Source organism: Aplidium turbinatum, chromosome 1 (genome assembly GCF_918807975.1).
Source record: "Aplidium turbinatum chromosome 1, kaAplTurb1.1, whole genome shotgun sequence".
Taxonomy (NCBI): Eukaryota; Metazoa; Chordata; class Ascidiacea; order Aplousobranchia; family Polyclinidae; genus Aplidium; species Aplidium turbinatum.
The window spans coordinates 50551455-50569051 of NC_137472.1; the positions used below are offsets into that span (position 1 = coordinate 50551455).

General features: G+C 37.6%; 1 protein-coding gene across 1 annotated transcript; it reads right to left on the minus strand.

The window, feature by feature from the left end:
* Nucleotides 1-1352: 1352 nt before the first annotated feature.
* Nucleotides 1353-17066, minus strand: LOC145782357 (fermitin family homolog 2-like). The gene is made up of 17 exons (XM_082594145.1): nucleotides 16789-17066; nucleotides 15969-16102; nucleotides 15686-15785; nucleotides 15197-15358; nucleotides 14646-14838; nucleotides 13792-13894; nucleotides 9677-9784; nucleotides 9244-9366; nucleotides 9045-9094; nucleotides 8275-8389; nucleotides 7822-7941; nucleotides 7042-7183; nucleotides 5947-6032; nucleotides 5149-5298; nucleotides 4697-4786; nucleotides 4253-4338; nucleotides 1353-4032 (listed from the first exon to the last, which is right to left on the minus strand). Exons 1-17 carry the CDS (start codon nucleotides 16991-16993, stop codon nucleotides 3912-3914), a joined length of 2088 nt encoding a protein of 695 aa, XP_082450271.1. The 5' UTR covers nucleotides 16994-17066; the 3' UTR covers nucleotides 1353-3911.
* Nucleotides 17067-17597: the final 531 nt, after the last annotated feature.

The window sequence follows — 17597 nt, forward strand, 5'->3', positions numbered from 1 at the left end:
TGTGCCCAAATCTTTAGCAAATCTGTCCAAAATTTCAACAAGCCGAACAGTTATTTCTAAAATTTCATAAACTAAACTCATAGGCTACATTTTCATCTGAGCATGTTGATATTGTAAGTTCTGTGTTTCAAAGCATCATTTCCAATATTGGAGCACTAGGAAAGGGGTATGAAAACTTACAGCACTGCTGGGCCAAATACACATAACCAGCTTGGTTCGCGGCCACAACTTTTGTTCCACATAGACTATTATGTAGTGACCAGCACAGCAGCGCTAACAGGGGAGTCTAGGAGGTACTTTTGGACTCGGGATGAGTTTAGGGGCCCGTAACGTTTCCAGGGGCCCCGGTAACTTGAAGAAACCACCGCGTATTCTTTTGGATATAGTGTTTTGTTTTTTAAAAGCTGTCTTGATTTGGCTCCCGAAGATCTCATTGGTACCGGGCCCAAATTATCCTCTCGACGGTTTATTGTATTCTGACGATAGCTCTTGAAGAGAGTCAGACCAAAACCGGCCGGTTCGAGCTATGAGCAATATTCTACTCGCAAAATTACATTTGGTAAGTTGCACAGTAGTAAGTTGTACAGTAGTCTACTCTTGTTGAGTCGTTAGTTGGATTCAAAATCGCAACCAAATCTTCATCAAATGCAGTTCTGTTTTTGATAAAATCATTGATGAACATAAATATTGAAACATTTATTCAATATTTGCAATTGAAACGCGTATTTAATCACATCTAGAAGTAATCGTAACTTAATTGGAAAACTGTGTGATTGAGCCACATTTTGTTGTAATTTCAGTTTCTTTTTGCGTTGCCGAATGGTGAAAACGTCTGCGTGACGTTCGAAAGGACGTGGGTTCGACACCGCTCCAGAGCACGCGGTCGTGACTCGGCGCAGACACTTAACGGTATGCCAAAATAATGCAGCAGCTGATTCGAAGACTCTATGTCACTTCGCTGTTTCCTGTTGTATTGCATCTGTGGTTGCAGTCTACTGTATGATGTCGTAATCGCAATGGGCGCAAATAAAACTAGATTATTATTATATATTTATTTGCTGGTATGTAGCCTATACGCACTTATTTAAAAATTAATGTAACTTGACTTATAAAATTGAACTTTTGAGTTCAAATAAATTTTCGTCATCAGAGCAAATACAACATCAGCTTACAACCTTGCATATTTGTCACCTTTCTCTTAGTTGCAATAGCATCACTTTTTTATAACCTAAATAAAAACCACAGTTTAACGTCAACAGCCTGCATAACGCTGCCGTGATTAAATTCAGAAAAAGCTCTCCTAGATGTAAATTCTCAGACGAGAACCGAACGCCAGCCATACACTCAACATAAACTTGTGAGCCGATTAATATTTACGCTGATAAACGAAGAAATAATCGATATCAACAAATGTTAGTGCGTTTAATTGATAAGACAAAACACTGACAGCAAACTTGCTTGAGACGTTTACGCAAGAATTCTACGTAAATCTCTTAACGACCACACAAATTTGCACTTTTAGGGAAGCCTGAGAAGTGGCAGTTTGTGGGTGAAATGCGAATGCTTTTAACAGCGCAGATATGACATTTATACTGAACGAATGTACAGCAGGTAGCAACTCTTGCAGATTATCGTGAAGCTGTATCTTCCAAGCTTTCAAACAACATCAAAAGGTTTCGCATCTAGATATAAAAACCAGATACAAAAAACATAATATTTAAGTGCATCAATTTAACCAAATTCATCAAAACAAAATCTATGGAGATTTTCAAGACATGTTTGGGGCAGACACAGGTCACATCAATATTATAAAGAGAAAGCACGTTCAGGTCAATTTAAAAATATCATTACAGCAACTGATACAAGACATGACATAACCTGCGCACGTACACAACATTGAACGATTTCCTGTTGTTCAGGAAATCTTCTCCAGCAAGCAAAATCAGTCTTTTTTTACACTGATTCAACGTCTGCCGAATGCAAAAAAACACGAATTTTGCAAGGCCAGAGAATGAACCGAAGACGAAAAGCGTCTTGCGGAAGTGAAAGATTTAGCCGCTATGCGATATATTAGCATTCCCGTTGGCCTGATTGGCTTGAGTTGTCTCAAGCGGAAAATGGTTAAATAGGAAACTTTTGAATAATATACGCAAATACAAGCAAGTGTTTCTTTAAGCTAAGCATAAAATAATATTACACATAATGGCGAGGGACTTCATATAAAATGTACAATTGTACATGCATTGCATCAAGTTTATGTAAACTGAGTGTCTATCAACGTCGACTTGTGAAAAACATACAAGGTCAATAACAATAAATTCTAGTATTTCTATACAATGTTGATTATATGGCTGACATTTCAAAGGGCAAAAAATAATGTTTTTTTACAATAAAAAAACGGAAATACGGGAAGCTTGAAACTCAAAACGGAAGATTCTGGCATGCAGTCAAATTGACAGCTTAATTTTTATCGCTTCATTTTGCTTTAAAATTGGTTTTCCTAGCCTTCTCATCCCCCAAGAACCTCGCCACCAAGTATGATCAACGAAAATAAACAAATTAAGAAAGTTTGTTTTCTCATGTTACAAAAATGATGTAACTGTCCCCTCTGAAAACTAATCATAAAAAACTGCGCTATCTAATCTTTTCGCGTCAAAAACGAGATAATTTTTAAACAATGTACCTTCAAAAGTGCGGCTCTCTGTTTCGTTTATCTAATAGTAATGACACAACCTATGTGTACAACACCGGCTAAAGGTTGCGTTGGAGAAGGTGGCATCGTGGCATTTCCAGACAGAAACATTTCTTACAAAGATAATTGCGCCTACGAGTAAAAACCTGACATAACAAGCAGAAACTACCTTAGCAAAAACAAGCAATCTAAAGTACATACAACGTGATTAACAATCGGAAACTAACAGTAAAAAACTTTAGTTGAAATAGATATTCCACCAAGATGACATCTTAGGTTGCGTAAATGCGTAAAAGTTGGGTAAATTCCTATATCAATGTGAGCTTTGTACGTCTACAATGCTACGGCCGGATTGAAAATTTGCTGCTGCCCACAGGAAGAAATAAATTTATAACACACAAGCGCACGAGCTTGGCAGAATATTACGTACATTTGAATGAAGTGAATATAAAACAATGCAAAAACGACCACAAAAATGAATTAAAAAGCTCCACTGATTAGAATTACGCACAATCGCCTGGTCGAACAACTATTTTTTTCGATTTTGTATGAAGTATTGAGAGAATTTCGTTTCGACTTGATAAGATTCGTTCTAGTTTTGCTTTGAAAAAACTTCTAGCTTAAAGTAAAACGTAAACAATCAAAAGAAAAATGTGATAAGATCTCATTACAAAGTTGATTTGATTCTAGGCATGTCTTGTTCGGCGGGTTATTCAATTGCGTTTCGATGCTGTGTATCGAAGGAAAAGTCATGGGCTTCAACAGGGTTGTGTAGGGTTTACACACAAAAAACAATTATGGAAATACTTCCACTTATAACACTCGTAAACGTCAACCTGGATTATGAAAATCAAACATGGTCTTGGATCATCCCACTTGGCAAATCAGTCCTTTTCTGCATTGAATCTAGGTCTGCAGTTGTTACAGTAATGCAAAAAAGAACTGATTCGACAGCTATGATCTTTAACGTAAACGACCAACCAGACAACAAAATCCGCCATTTTTACACTGATTCAACGTCTACAGAAGTTGAATCAATGCAAAATGACGCATTTTGTTATCTGGGTATAAACGTCCAATAGAAACATGGCAGTTGCTTTCTGTGACTCAGTGCAGCTGGGGATGATGACTAGCAGCAAGGCTCATTGTATTTTGTTGGTTGATGATTGCAAACGTCAAATACAATGCCGGAAGTAATTGAAACAAATCTCGATTTTCTTCACCCGGTCCATCCACCGGTGAGCTTGAAAAACTTCTCATCATCCAAAGCCTCATCTGCATCTTTGGTGCGCATGGAAAGGAAAATGTATCCTCCGATCATCTCGTGGACTAGTTTTGGGCTGAAAAAGACGAAACGGTCCGCTATAAAAATCGAAACAAAATCGCACGCAAGCAGAATCAATCATCAAAAGTATTTCAAATGGTGCTACGGTACTTCAACTGTGCAAAAGAATGACTGGAATAAAGTTAACAACGTCTCTACACTAAGACTGGTCCTTGAAGACCAGCTCAGGCGACATAGTTTATAAAACAAACGTTGACATTAGATGAACAACTGACCTGAACCGGGTGCAGGCGAACATAACAGTTTGGTCATCTGAAAGCTCCACGATCACTTGGTTTGTATCCCAGTTAACGCTCCATGCCTGAGGTTGAAGTGAACAGTTGTTATAACAATACAACGAGAAACATTTTGATAACACGGGATGTAAAGTGGTACTCGTTTGCACCTTCTTGATGCTTAAAGGTGACGTAATCCAATCTTGTAAAGTCCTTCAAGCTGATTCAATGCCTAGTTTTTTCCAAGAAGTAAGTTTTTCGATGGACCCCTTCCACTTTAAAAAACAAACTTTTTTTGAATTCTTTTTGAAATTTGAATTATCAAACAGCAATCACGTGTCTTTCTCGGGTTGCTTTAACTTAAAAATTGAAAAACCTTGTAAAGTAGTTTGACAGTCCTTAGTATTGACAGTGCAGCTCGGCATTGACTGGTCGCATATTTACCTTCATAGTGTTGTATCTCCAAGTTTTGAGAGCTTCGCCAGTATTTGGCTCCAACTTTATAAAGCGGTTGTAGGCAACGGCAACCAATTCCTGGAATGAGAGAAATTAAAAACTATACAAAATGCCAGTTCTTTCATTACTGTAGAAAATAACAACTCACAAACATCTAAATAAAATGAACTTTTGCTCTCATGAGAGATGTGGTAGCCGGTAGATGATATAGAAACTAGAAAAGGCCTACGTACGTTTTTGTCGAATGAAGAACAGGAAGTTAATAGCCTTTTAAAAAGCTTTTTCATGAACTCAATCTGACCAACAAAACATTAAAACTAAAGGTTTTGATTACTATTAAGGTAGAAAAGAAGCAAAGTCTTAATAAAAAAAAACTACAAAATGATAAAGTCTCAGTGACTGCATAGCAATTGAAGGAGCATGATAGATGATTTTTTCACCTCTTTGCGAGATCCTTTGAACTTGACAAGATAGTGAGTCAGTCCATACTCAGGCAGGGCTTGCCAAGCTTTGATGTAGGCGAGTTTGGCGTTAACAACGTTGTAGGAGCTGTAGTTTGTTACCGATTCCTGTACCTTTCTTATCGCGCCCTGTTAAAACAAAGTTCCGTGCATCCCAATCAGTGGTTCTTAACCTTTTGCCTTATCGGCACCACCTTGAAATTACCAACCAGTTCTCACACCCCTCTTAGGTTTGGCTGAAAAGTAATAGACGCCTACAGTTCGAAAATTTTTGTTGAAACCTGGTGAAACAACTTTGCATCTTACGTCATATTATAACAAACCTTGATAATTCAGCATCCTCGCACCGCCAAGGCACAGGTCTCGCACCCCTTAATGGTGCGTGCACCCCTGGTTAAGAACCCCTGATCTAACGCTAAATTAACGTTCGATCAACGTAAAATATCCAGCAGGTAATAAGGTGGCTGTTTTCATTAATATGTGCAATGTGCATTCTTCTTGTCGTATTTTGAGAAATTTGTTTGCAAACATAAATGGGAAAGTTAACCAAAAACAATATGCAGATAGTTGGAACAAAATAGATTTTACAGTATGAGACTGTTTTTCAGCAAATACATATGTGCAATTGTGACAGCCTAACTAACCACCATGAGAAAGTTTTTGTAAATATGCACAAAGCTACAGAAAGCAATAGCCGGTTTCTTTTCTAAAACTTCAACAATATACCAGCTCTATAACAAAACAGAGCAAAGTGGCCAGCAGATTTAAATCTCTCACCTTGTTCCCCAGTTTCCTCAGATGCCTCCGTGCAATGTAATACTCCGGTTCGATGTTGGTGGTCAGTTGGGCTAACTCGCCGCTAGCTACACTCAGAAAAAAGAATATTTACACGATGCATTTCACCCGACAAACCATCAATTGCAGTTCCTAGCAACAATTTGAAGGCCAGCCAAGCCATGAAACCCAGCCAGCAAATCAACTACTTTTTACATTGATTCAACGTCTGCAGAAGTTGTAAAAAGTGATATATATATAATTATACATGCCGGCTGGAAAATTTGTTTTTATGACATCGCTTTAACGTCCGCTGACGGACTGTTTGGTATTAGCCAACTAAATGTTGGCCGTTAAAACGTGACGGTGTTCAATGCAACAAAGAAGGAAAAAACAAAAGAGGATAGTTCATGCGTTGTTGAGCCAAAAAATTTGAAAGTGTCAGCGTGATAGTTCAGAACTGCATCAACAACAGTGCGAAAACATTTTTGTTCATGAAAAATGATCGCACAGATTATTATCAAAACCAAACCACAAGATTGCTTTTCAAAAACAACATAATCTGATTATCATGAAACTTTATTCACTTAATACTTATCCAGTGTATTGTTGTTTGAATTCTACAATTCTATCATATGAAGTTGTTATCAATTATATGTCTATGGTACTCATATGGCACTCAACAACTCTGCGATGAGTGCCATATGAGTACCATAGTGCCATATGCCATCTGGTGACATATCACCCTCTTCCAATCTGCATTGAGCCAGCATGGAAGCAGTACGGCTCATAAAATCACATGGAGCCCTGTCAAGTAACCCATGTTGATGCGCAATCTGCTGCAAGCGGAGATAGCGAATGATTATTAACTCTGCGATAACCAAAAATTTGTTATCTTTTCTTTTGTTGAGGGTAGCTGCTTGACTAGAAGACCTTCCAGGCCACTTCGCAGCCACCCGCTGCAGTATCCACACATTCTATGTGATCGTTTGTATTATTTAACTTTGCTTAATAAATGTGTGTATTTATACTCGCAACAAAATAAACGCCAATCAATCAATCTGCGGTAAGTGAAAAAACTTTAAAAAAAATACTAACCAGAACCATTGCTAGACCCGCTCTTCTGCAACTTAAGCAAAGTTCGAAAGTTTTGAACCTCAGTCTCGTAGCTGGCGTCAGCCATTGTGTGGCCTTTCGCCGCCAACTTGCAAGCAGCCATCCACTGGCAGTATATTACATCCTGTAACAGGCAATGTTATTTTTCGCAATGAAATCTTAAACCATTATGATTCGCTACTGCAGGAAGGTGTGCAACAAACTTCTTGACCTTAAAGTGAGCATTTCCATTCTCTCTCTCTCCGTTCCGCTTCAAAGAAGCCTGGTCTTCATTCCGAAAAACTAAAGGTCGATGTTTTGTGATGAAGACCGGGCTTCTTTGAAGCGAATAGAGGGAGAGAGATTGTGTTTTCATTCACAAGAGCCTGTCGATCATCACGAATTATCAGGGTCGTCCTATTGCAGTGTGCGAGAAACATTTAAATGTCTACCCATTGATTTTTTCAGCACTATTTCAGAATAAAAAATTGCCTGTAAAGTATTTGCTTCTTCGAAGTTTGCCTCAACTAAAAAGCAGACAAACAGCAAACCAACCTTCTAAAGTGGAAAAACATCAGCTGTTTTTAAAAATAATATTTTATGAATATTGGTGACGTAATTTGCATAGAACATTTCATATCAAAACAGGTTCTTCGTAGAAACATGGTAACTGAGTTGGATTGCCTTGCGACATGCCACGGTGAAATATACAAATCACTGATAACTCGATGCTCTTACACAAAGGAAACGATGAAAAAAGCATAAGCACGACAAACAGCTTACCGTGTCACAACGCAGACACAATTCAGACATGCCTTCAGCACTTGGAATGAATAACTTGATGACGTATTTATCATCGCTGATGTTGACGTCAGGGACGACTTCTGCTCCCTTCAGTTTTATCTGTGAAGGTGTGATAAATTAGCATGAAAGCATTGTTGGGTATAAAACAAGAATAGCAAATTTTAAGATTCTACTTATTCTGTCTATAAAAGTACGCATGCTCCACGTTTCGAAACTATTTCGGTCAAACACCCTCGATTGCAAATTGTGGATTGACAGCACAAGGCGGCATTCCACGTGTAACGAAGTTGTATGTGCTTGTTAAGCCTGTATTTCCTGCCAATACCGCGTCCAGTTGTTCAAAAGTATCAAAAATAGCAAGTATACTGCGAGACAATAAAAAACGCATCCAGACGAGGTGAAAACAATTCTTTTTGAATGCACGTGACTCACAGTTGTAGGGGATATCAGGGATGCTGCGTCTTCCTTTGTCTTGAAGTATGAGATGTTTGTGTCCTTGAAGATAAAGTAGTTCTTCTTGTAACTTTTCAATCCAAATTTCTTTGGCCTGAAACGTAAAAAAACAACATCAGCCCACAAAACCAGCAAGTCATGACTCGGATCTCTGATATGCAGTTTTGCCATTTCTCACAATAACAGCAAGCAACTGGATTGTTCTTGATTAGTGGCCCTAGTGGGGCATCGACAAAAGATGCTTTCACACTTCACAACTGCACCACTTTTTCCTCTTATTACTCAACATCAATATTGCTACGTAACCCAAATGCATAACAATGATATGATTCGTCTATTGTAGCTCTACAACTGCTAAGGCAGTTTCTTTAATTTTTGTACTGATTCATATTTCCCATGTGACCACATTATTGCCACGGTTTCACGTGACAAAAAATGACACAGCCGGTATCGCTTCTGGAACCTGTGGTATTACTCGACCTGGAATCGAGTCCAGGTAATGCGGCTTACCAAAACCGGAGGCAAGGACACTAACTACCGTGCTACTGAGCTGGTTCAAATGAATAACTCATTTCATGTGTGAATATAAACTAAAAAAACTAAATAGGCCGCTTTTTCACAACAAAGCAGCAAAACATACAAAAGATAAAATTATGATTCAACAACACACTTCAAATGTACATCTTTTGAAAGAGTTGCGGCACTGCTAATTTGGCACCAGTTAAAGCGATCGTTAGAAAGTAACTCACTTCAACAATCTGAGATAATTCGCAAGTTCTGGAACAGCGGTGATGTCTCCCTGCAACATCAAGTTAATGTTGAATAAAAATCAACTAAAACAACGACAAAGCCGAAGCTCAACTGAAAATCAAGATAAACAAAAAGAAAAATTAATCTTCCAGCCAAGCCAAAAGCTTCAAGTTATATAGTGTGTTGGTCGCTAATCACCTTGTTTGATATGCTTGATGTTCCTAGGGATCCTTCGAGATCTTGTAGAGCCTGCTCAATGTCCCTGTTATCATTTTGCTCCATTTCTTCATCGGTGTTCTCCGATAACTTTGTGATGTGATACTAAACAAATAATACGTTTAAAGTGAAGCGTTGTTGAGCAAAACGATCATCCCACGGGCATCCTTACTAACAAAAATGGCGCTGGGCCGCGTGGAAGGCCACCTGAAGGTCGAAAGGTTGCGGATTCGACTCCTACTGAGTGCACTTCGCTGTCACACGATTGAAGTTTTTCACAAACAGTGACTTCCTTGCTTTCTCACCCACTTATTCATCGCAAGAAGTTACGCACAAGATTAAATTCGAGGTCTGGAACATTCTGTAAAAGATTATACTATTTCTTGTTCGAAAAAATTTAGTGCAAAAATTTTACCTGTAAAGATGCAAACATGATCATTTCCTCCTCAGTGCAATCGATTTCTTCGCATAGTAGATTCCATTTGGCCTGCTCGTATAGCTGGTTGATGCGGACAGCGTCATACTGCAGAGAAGCAAAAAGCCGACCGTTAATGGTAATAAGCACCTTTCAGAAGCATAGTTCTGCACCGGAAGCCAACCATTGTAAGGTGAGTCCACTGAAGCAGTAAAGATAGAATACATCTAAAATGCACACTCAGGTGGAAGCAAATTCGCCATTGAAAAGTCAGTAAGGAATAAAGGCTGGCAGCTATTCAGCAGCCTCTCTGTTTAGTCTGGGAAACGACAACATGGTATGGTAAAAGAATAAATTATTGGTTCCAAACGCTCATGCCAAGAGCAAGCGTCAACAAGAGCAAAAAATCAGACCATAAATTTAAATGAGTGAAAAATGTAAATGTACAGCGTGTGTTACACAAGCAAAATTGTCCATGAGCAAACAGCTAAACTTCGAAACAGCGACTGAATGACTGTGATTGATTTTTGTGCGGATATTTTCTGTCGCAACTTGCAAAGCAAAAATCTTTGTTAACTTACGTTATACAACATGTAGTATTCTCAAACGAACACAACGCAATTTTGTGCAAGTAAGTCAAGAACAGATAGAAAAAAAAACGATAAAAATATATGCGGTACAAAAAAACATACAAACGCTTTAACCTTTAAAATTACCATGCTTATCATAATCCAGACAGAACAACTTAGAACAAATGTGCGGTCAGCGTGGATAAATCCGTTCAAATTGCCAACATGATTGAGATTAGGCTACATCATGACACGTCAGAGTGATTGATAAAGTGCAGAAGAGGTTGTTGCTAAGGAAAACGGAAAAGTCACTATCTTCAAAGCCAAGTTTTATCCTTGCCAGTAAATGTCCTTTTTTACATTCAGCTATTGAATCAGATGCCTGCAGACGTTGAATCAACGTAAAGAAATTCTGATATGTTGGATGACACATTGTCATGCAAAAATGTATGACGGAATGAGTTAAACAGACACGAAAAAATGTAGCCGCTTATGTTGTCAATGAACAGCCAAAAGATTTTGCTTTGCTCTGACTTCTCGCCCATGACGAACGCTAGCCGCGATTTTAGCATGCAGTTATGTCATCCGTGTTCCATTACACAGCGTGATAACACAACCGACTAATTTAAACGGAAATGCATGTCTTGTAATGCGTTTAGCAAAGATTTCAATGAAAACGTTTTGCATCCACAGAAAAAATATGACAGCAAGCGAAATTAGCAGAAATTCAGGCATAAAAGAGACATATAACACGGTGTAGCAATCAATGTAACCTACTTCAACAAGTCTTTTGTGTTTTTTGATTTTCAAACACTTGAATGAACGTGTTCATACGTTGAATCAATGTAAAAACGACGGATTTCTACGTTTAATCAATGTAAAAACGACGTAAAAACGACGAGCTGAGATGGGATTGTGCGAGCTGACATGAAAACTTGTTCACAAAAGTAATGTAAAAGCAAATTCTATCAGGCACAACCACCACCGGCAACAGCAACCACCTACGCCGAAACCAGCAATTCAATGGTAAACTGTGGTGAGTGTGATGTCATTTCCACCGATGATGATACAGTGATCTATTTGCAACATAAGATACGTAGTCACTTTGATCGGCAATTGTTTGTTAGCTGGGTTAGAAGTCATCCAAGTCTAATTTCGGCTCAAATGCGGACATTTGCAGTCGTCTGTGAGTGTCTATCTCAGCTAACAAAAGTGGTCCTTCTTCGATTGTTGAACGTCGCAAATTCGCGTTGTCTGGAAAAGGTAACTTTTGCTACATAGGTATTCCACTATGAAGACACTAGATACATGTTGGACATCAATCACAATAACAAATTCATTTAGCATACATCAGACAACAAAATCCGTCATGTTTACGTTGATTCAACGTCTGGGCACTTGAAAGTGCTGCTAATCTGCAAGACAAACCTATCTCTTAACTTTCGTTTTTGGAGTTTCAGCACACATTAAAAGTTTCGGTATGTGATACAAAGCTTTCGCTTCCCACAGCTAACAAAAGTCATCATCGTAGTAGCAATTCAGACAGCAAAATCCATTATTTTTACATTCATTCAACGTTGAATCAATGTAAAAACGACAAATTTGATATCTGGGAAAGCCCTTGCATTGCCCGATTCCTACGTTTCTGGTCAGAAGAAGTCAGAGTTTGAATAACCAATAGATTACAAAACCTACCAATAAGTTTGAGCGCTGTCGAAATTTGAATAGTGAAAGGAGAAACATTCAAGTAGTTCACAAAAATGATTTCACCGATGTTTCTGACAATTAAATCATGCTACAGAAAAGGCGCTCTTCACGTTATATCAGGTTTGATACGTTGATTTCTTCACGTCATCCGTTGAGGTAACACAGTCGGTTTTATAAGGAAAAACAAGAAACCAATAGAAAAGCTGATTCGCCATATATAGAGGCAACGAAACAGTCTTTGGTGTAATGCTACATATCGCTCGCACTTGATGACGTGATAAGGTAAACACAGAAATTTCTGACAATCAAACAGTAACTCCATGTTAGGTATTTGCCATTGTGTAGCGGAAGAATGTTTACTACGTCCGATACCACGCCAACCAACAGATCAAAGCAATTTTAGTTCAACAACAACTTTGTGAGGAGAAAACTTAGCAAGAATTCAGTGGCGTAGCGTTGTTTAGGTGGGAACAGCCTTTCCCAAGACGCAGCAAATGAATGTAATACCCAGATTAAAATTCATCTACGGGTCTTGTGCAATGATGGTGTTAGCAAAAATGTTCCCTAAGGCTATATATCTACCTGTAGCACAAACGAAATGCTCATAGGCAATCGTAAGCAATGTATTTCGTTGATCTATGAAAAGTGCTTCTGGAATATTCTTGCAGACAAGATATCATCTGGATGGTTTAAAAATAAGCCACTTGTCTCAGATCTCGCACGCGCAAAATGTCCATCACGCATGATAAATGCCAACACTGTTAGAACTGAGCATTATGATGGTGAGTGGACTGAACAAATGATGCAAGCAAGTACAGGGTGCAACAAGCGAATAGCAAAAAAGTAACAGACAATTCTTGTCGTGATGAATATTTCATCAAAATAAACACAATCTCGGCCATAACTGATGAGAGAATGCGTAGATATAAGAAACGTGAATAAGAAACCTTAATGTTTTTAATGATGATCGTAAACTATTCATTCCTTAATCATATTATTGGGCAAATATTTTGCATCAAATAACAAGACGACATCTCTTGAAAAGTTTCTCATTTTAATATTCTGAAATAAAATAACTCACAACTTCTTTGTTCAAATACTCCACAAGAAAACGATTAATAAAAAAGGACTAATTTTTCTGACTGGACCGATATACGGTGCAAATATGAGCACCACCACAATAGGAGAAATTAGAGTAAGAAAAATCGACACTTCAGAGCAATCTTTGCATGATTTATTCATTTTATAATAGCAGATCATAATTGCAAGTAACGAATATTGTTCAAAAGTTGGAATTCTTCCAGCAGATAAGAAAATTCGTAGTTAATGATCGAAATGCCTCCAACGATAACAAAGTGAATAAGCAGAGCATGACATAAGCAATACACGAAGGCTGAGCTAATGCTTTAAATACATTGATCAGACACGCCTTGCAACCTATGAGCAATAAATCATTCGCCATAACCGCAGCTGGGCTAGTTATCTCTACACGAGAACATTCAGCCTTTATTGCAATGTAGAACCGCCAAACAACAGTTTGTTGACCTTTTCCAAGGTACAGTTATTGTGTCACGTGAAAAGTTCTGAACCTTTTCACTCTCATTTACCCGTTGGGTTACACCAGCTTTTTCGCTTGCTTTAGTTAATTCACTTTCATAGCCTATTCGGTTGAGAGTATCTGTTGCATATTGGTCAATGCTTTGCTTTCAAAACGCTTTTGCATGATAATTTAATAAACAACTGAAATAAAGGTTCATGATAAACAAAATTGCCAATGGTTGCATGAATCTTCTAATCTAAAAAATCCAAAGTATTTCGTGAAAACAGAAAATTACTTACTTTGGGATTCAAATCGAAGAAGGAGTAAAATTTGAAACGAAGAAACACTGTAGTTTTCTCTTCAACACCTTGTTCCATCAAACACCTGGCACTATCCAGCCACCTTAGTACCGTAAAATTGTGAATGAGTAAAGGAAACAATACATTATGAATAACTAACGCAAAATGACAGTATTAATTATACATACTTACAAGGATATTTCTATGGTATTAAGAATCAGCGAAGATAAACACTTCTCAGCAATTTTCAAGTGGGTCAAAAAACTTTAAATTTTTGAAATTTTCGATCACTACAAACGCTATGACTCTAAAATTAGTTTCACATCATAACTAGGTGATAGTTTGTTATCACACGTCTATCACGAAGAATAGAGTCGAGTATCATACGAGGGCTGGTATCGCACAACGGTGGCGCTCCTCGGAGCTATCTCGAAGATTGCACTTTAAGTTTCAATAAAGAATATGAATGGCTTCTGGATCGGAATGGCCCGTTTCGGTGAGTTCCCTATTCGGTGATTTTTTTTAAAAATTATTGGGTACCGTAGCCTAATTATCATTGCCGTTATAGGGTTAGGGGGTTGGGGGTTAGGGTTCTTATTTCAACGTTTAGCGACGTTAAAACGATGTAAAAGCGGCAATGATAATTAGGCTACGGTACCCAATAATTTTCAAAAAAAAATTCAAAAAAAATCACCGAATAGGGCTCTCACCGAAAAGGCTCTCACCGAATAGTAGCAAACCCTTCTGGATTGCAATCAGGTACTGTTAATAAAAAGATGTAGACAGTACTGTAATAGCTGTGTCCACACACAGCCTATAAATATGAATTCAATGAAGCATAAATTTTCTCTCACCCAATGTTATACTTGGCCTTTTCAAGCAAATTTTTAGGTCGTACCAAGTTGGCACGAGCTTGTTGGGAAGGCTTGGCTGAAGTGATCAACAGTTTCGAATCAACAAAGGCACTGTCCAGAAACTCCAAGCTGTTTGATGTCATTGGACTTCCTTTCATATTTTTGGGGGTCAGCGTGTTGTACATTGGTGAACCTGCAAGCATGATTGTACAATGCATGCTGTCAATTTAAGTAAGTAAAGGTCTCGTACTCAGTTACTGAGCTTAGGGGAATAAGAAGACAAGGTTCTCATCACACCAGGCCTTCGCCACTAACGAGAGTAGGGTGGCTAGTTTCGTTCTCTCGGCCGCCTTTCCTTCAGCAACTACACCCACCCAATTTATTACATCCTGATAGACGTGAGCGGTGTTTATCAACAATCAGCTTAAGCCGGATGTCGAACCAGGAGAGCAATCATTGGAAAGCCAGCGCCTTATCCTCTGCGCCATCTCACCATTAATTTAAAACATTTTACAAGTAACACACATTAAAACTTAGTCAATGAAACTTACCAGGTGTATAAGGTGAAGTGGGAGTTAAATCCGGTGTCAGGATATTAGGAGTTAATAAGCCATCCTCTTGCGTTCCATTGCTTTGTTGATGCTTTGGATTTTTTTCTCCCTTTCCTGCTTTGGGGGGAACTAAGAGGGAGAGCTCCTCGGGATGTCTAATGTCTACAACGCAATGTTATGAGTTCATGAGCTGGTTCTTCTTTGCATTATATCAATAAAATTCTGAGGATAACGGTATGCTACAGTAATACATTTCAAGCATCAGCGTTGATTAATTAATTATTACTGGTTTGACCAAGTATGAAAACAGCTACCAAACGATTTTGCACAACCCGCTCATCGAAAATTTGATTTAAAAAATTATTAGCCTAAATACCTTTAAAATATTTCGATTTGTGTAATCTAACTGTATAAGCAATAAAAAAACATAAGCAGTCCATGCATGTATGAGCAAAAATCAAATGCTAGACCTGGAGAATGTCAACTTACCAAAAAATTTACATATTTGAATCACTGTGTGAAAAACTTTTGCAGCAAAATTGACTTTTATATTTGCATATTGCAAGTCTGGAAGTTGGACTCTAACAACCTGGAGAAATAATTAAGAATTACAATGTGGATAATAAACATTACAAAGCGAACTAATAATAATAATTCTCACACATGCTTTAACTTACAATCTGAACAACCAGTTTGTAATGTATACCTTAGCTTAGGGATAGTATATATGTATCAGCAATTAGATAGATCACAAGCTGGTACGTGTCATTACTTTATGCTTTGGAGTGTAAAGCAGTTGAGCATCCGCTTGAACTTCATATTTTCCAAGAACTTGCCCCATTTTGTCAAGCCACTTGCAATTTTTTGGCCACCATAATTCATAATCTGACCAACTTTGGGTAACATCTGTAACCACAAAAATAGTAAAGTATATATGCACTTAAAGCATAAAAAGACTGGAACATGTTCTTTAGAAATATACAGTACGGTATTGAAAGATTGCAAAAATTAATTATAAACAGCATGTTCTATCTCTTCACGAGCTAATGGAAGGTGACAAAGCATCTTGCACAAATGTAAATTGCAAATGCAAAATAACACACAGTGGAGTCACCAGTTCTCAGTTATTTTAGCATGCCATTGACTGGTTTGCCAGGACACTGCTGTGTGGCAAAATTTTTCAGAGCTTGTAAATTGTATAGACATTTCTTTCTGCTGTATTGGATAATTAAGTTTTCTTTTAATATATATACTGAATTAGTTTAAAAAATCATATATACAGTATCTTAGAAAAAAAATAGATTATGAAAAGCAATTATTAAGTTAGTAACTTTTAACAAATTAAAAAACAAAAAAGACCTGGCAAGTAGTTTGCTTAAAGCAATTTTGTAACCTGATAACACTATGGTGCAGCCCTCTGCTAAGGTGCAACCTCACGGTAGCAGCTACTTGGTATAATTTAGAAGTAAAATTTGCATTAAAAATTAAATGAGATTTTTCACCAGTCATGTAATGTAATTTACATTACAAGAAAGTACCATGCTTTCATAAGTTTCTCAAATTATAAATTAAACGATAACTTTTTTCCGTACCATATTTATTCTTTAAAGCATCAACAAGCTTTGCAATGACACCACCAACATGAAGTTCTGTTGTCACTAACACTGGAACTTCAATATTAGACAATATTTCTCCAGTTTCATTTCTTATGTTCATATCAGTAACAGTAATGTTGAGTTCCCATGATCCATCAGCATACTTTCCATCAGCCATTCGCACACCACTAAGCGCAGACATTTTGAAAAGTTTAGTTATGCCACAGAATATTACAATTAAACAACTAAAAGGTTTATTTTAAAATTGGGTCAGGGAAAATAATACTGTTGAAAGAAAAATTTGGTAAACGTTCATAAAAGCCTAGACAATTGATAATTCAAGTTTTTTTTTCTATTTTCCCGTTACAGACAGTACGGTATCTTTGAATACCTATGGTCAGGCATTTGTCGATTATTGCCAGGCATTCTCAGTTCCAATCGGACTAGTTTTGCCGATTACGGTGAGGGTTAACAGCATGATCCAATAAGCTTAAAACTGTCTGCCAATCCCTTAAAGTGATGACAATTTTCAATGGTTGCTAGTCTGGCAGGTTTTGCTACAAAACTGGACAAGTTTTGCTTCGGAGTTGCTGAAAATTTTTAACAGTTACGGCTTATAGCACACTTGATTACTTTGAGTTCCTTTCATTTCGAACCTACTTTATTAGAATAAATATTATTTTTGGTTAAAAACATCCAGCAACACTAACAATGGGTATTTACAGCTAGAGGTACACCTTACAAATTATTTCATATTTATACAAACATATTCACCTTACAAACAGGTAATTAGGTATATTAAGCAT

Bases quoted from the DNA above. Each gene is read 5' to 3' on its own strand.
- LOC145782357 (XM_082594145.1), bottom strand. From the start codon at position 16,993: ATGTCTGCGCTTAGTGGTGTGCGAATGGCTGATGGAAAGTATGCTGAT. The intron at 15,786-15,968 runs GTAATGACACGT...TTATTTCTCCAG, and splicing joins TTTACACTCCAAAGCATAAA to GTTGTTAGAGTCCAACTTCC. The intron at 15,359-15,685 runs GTAAGTTGACAT...ATTGCGTTGTAG, and splicing joins TCAAATATGTAAATTTTTTG to ACATTAGACATCCCGAGGAG.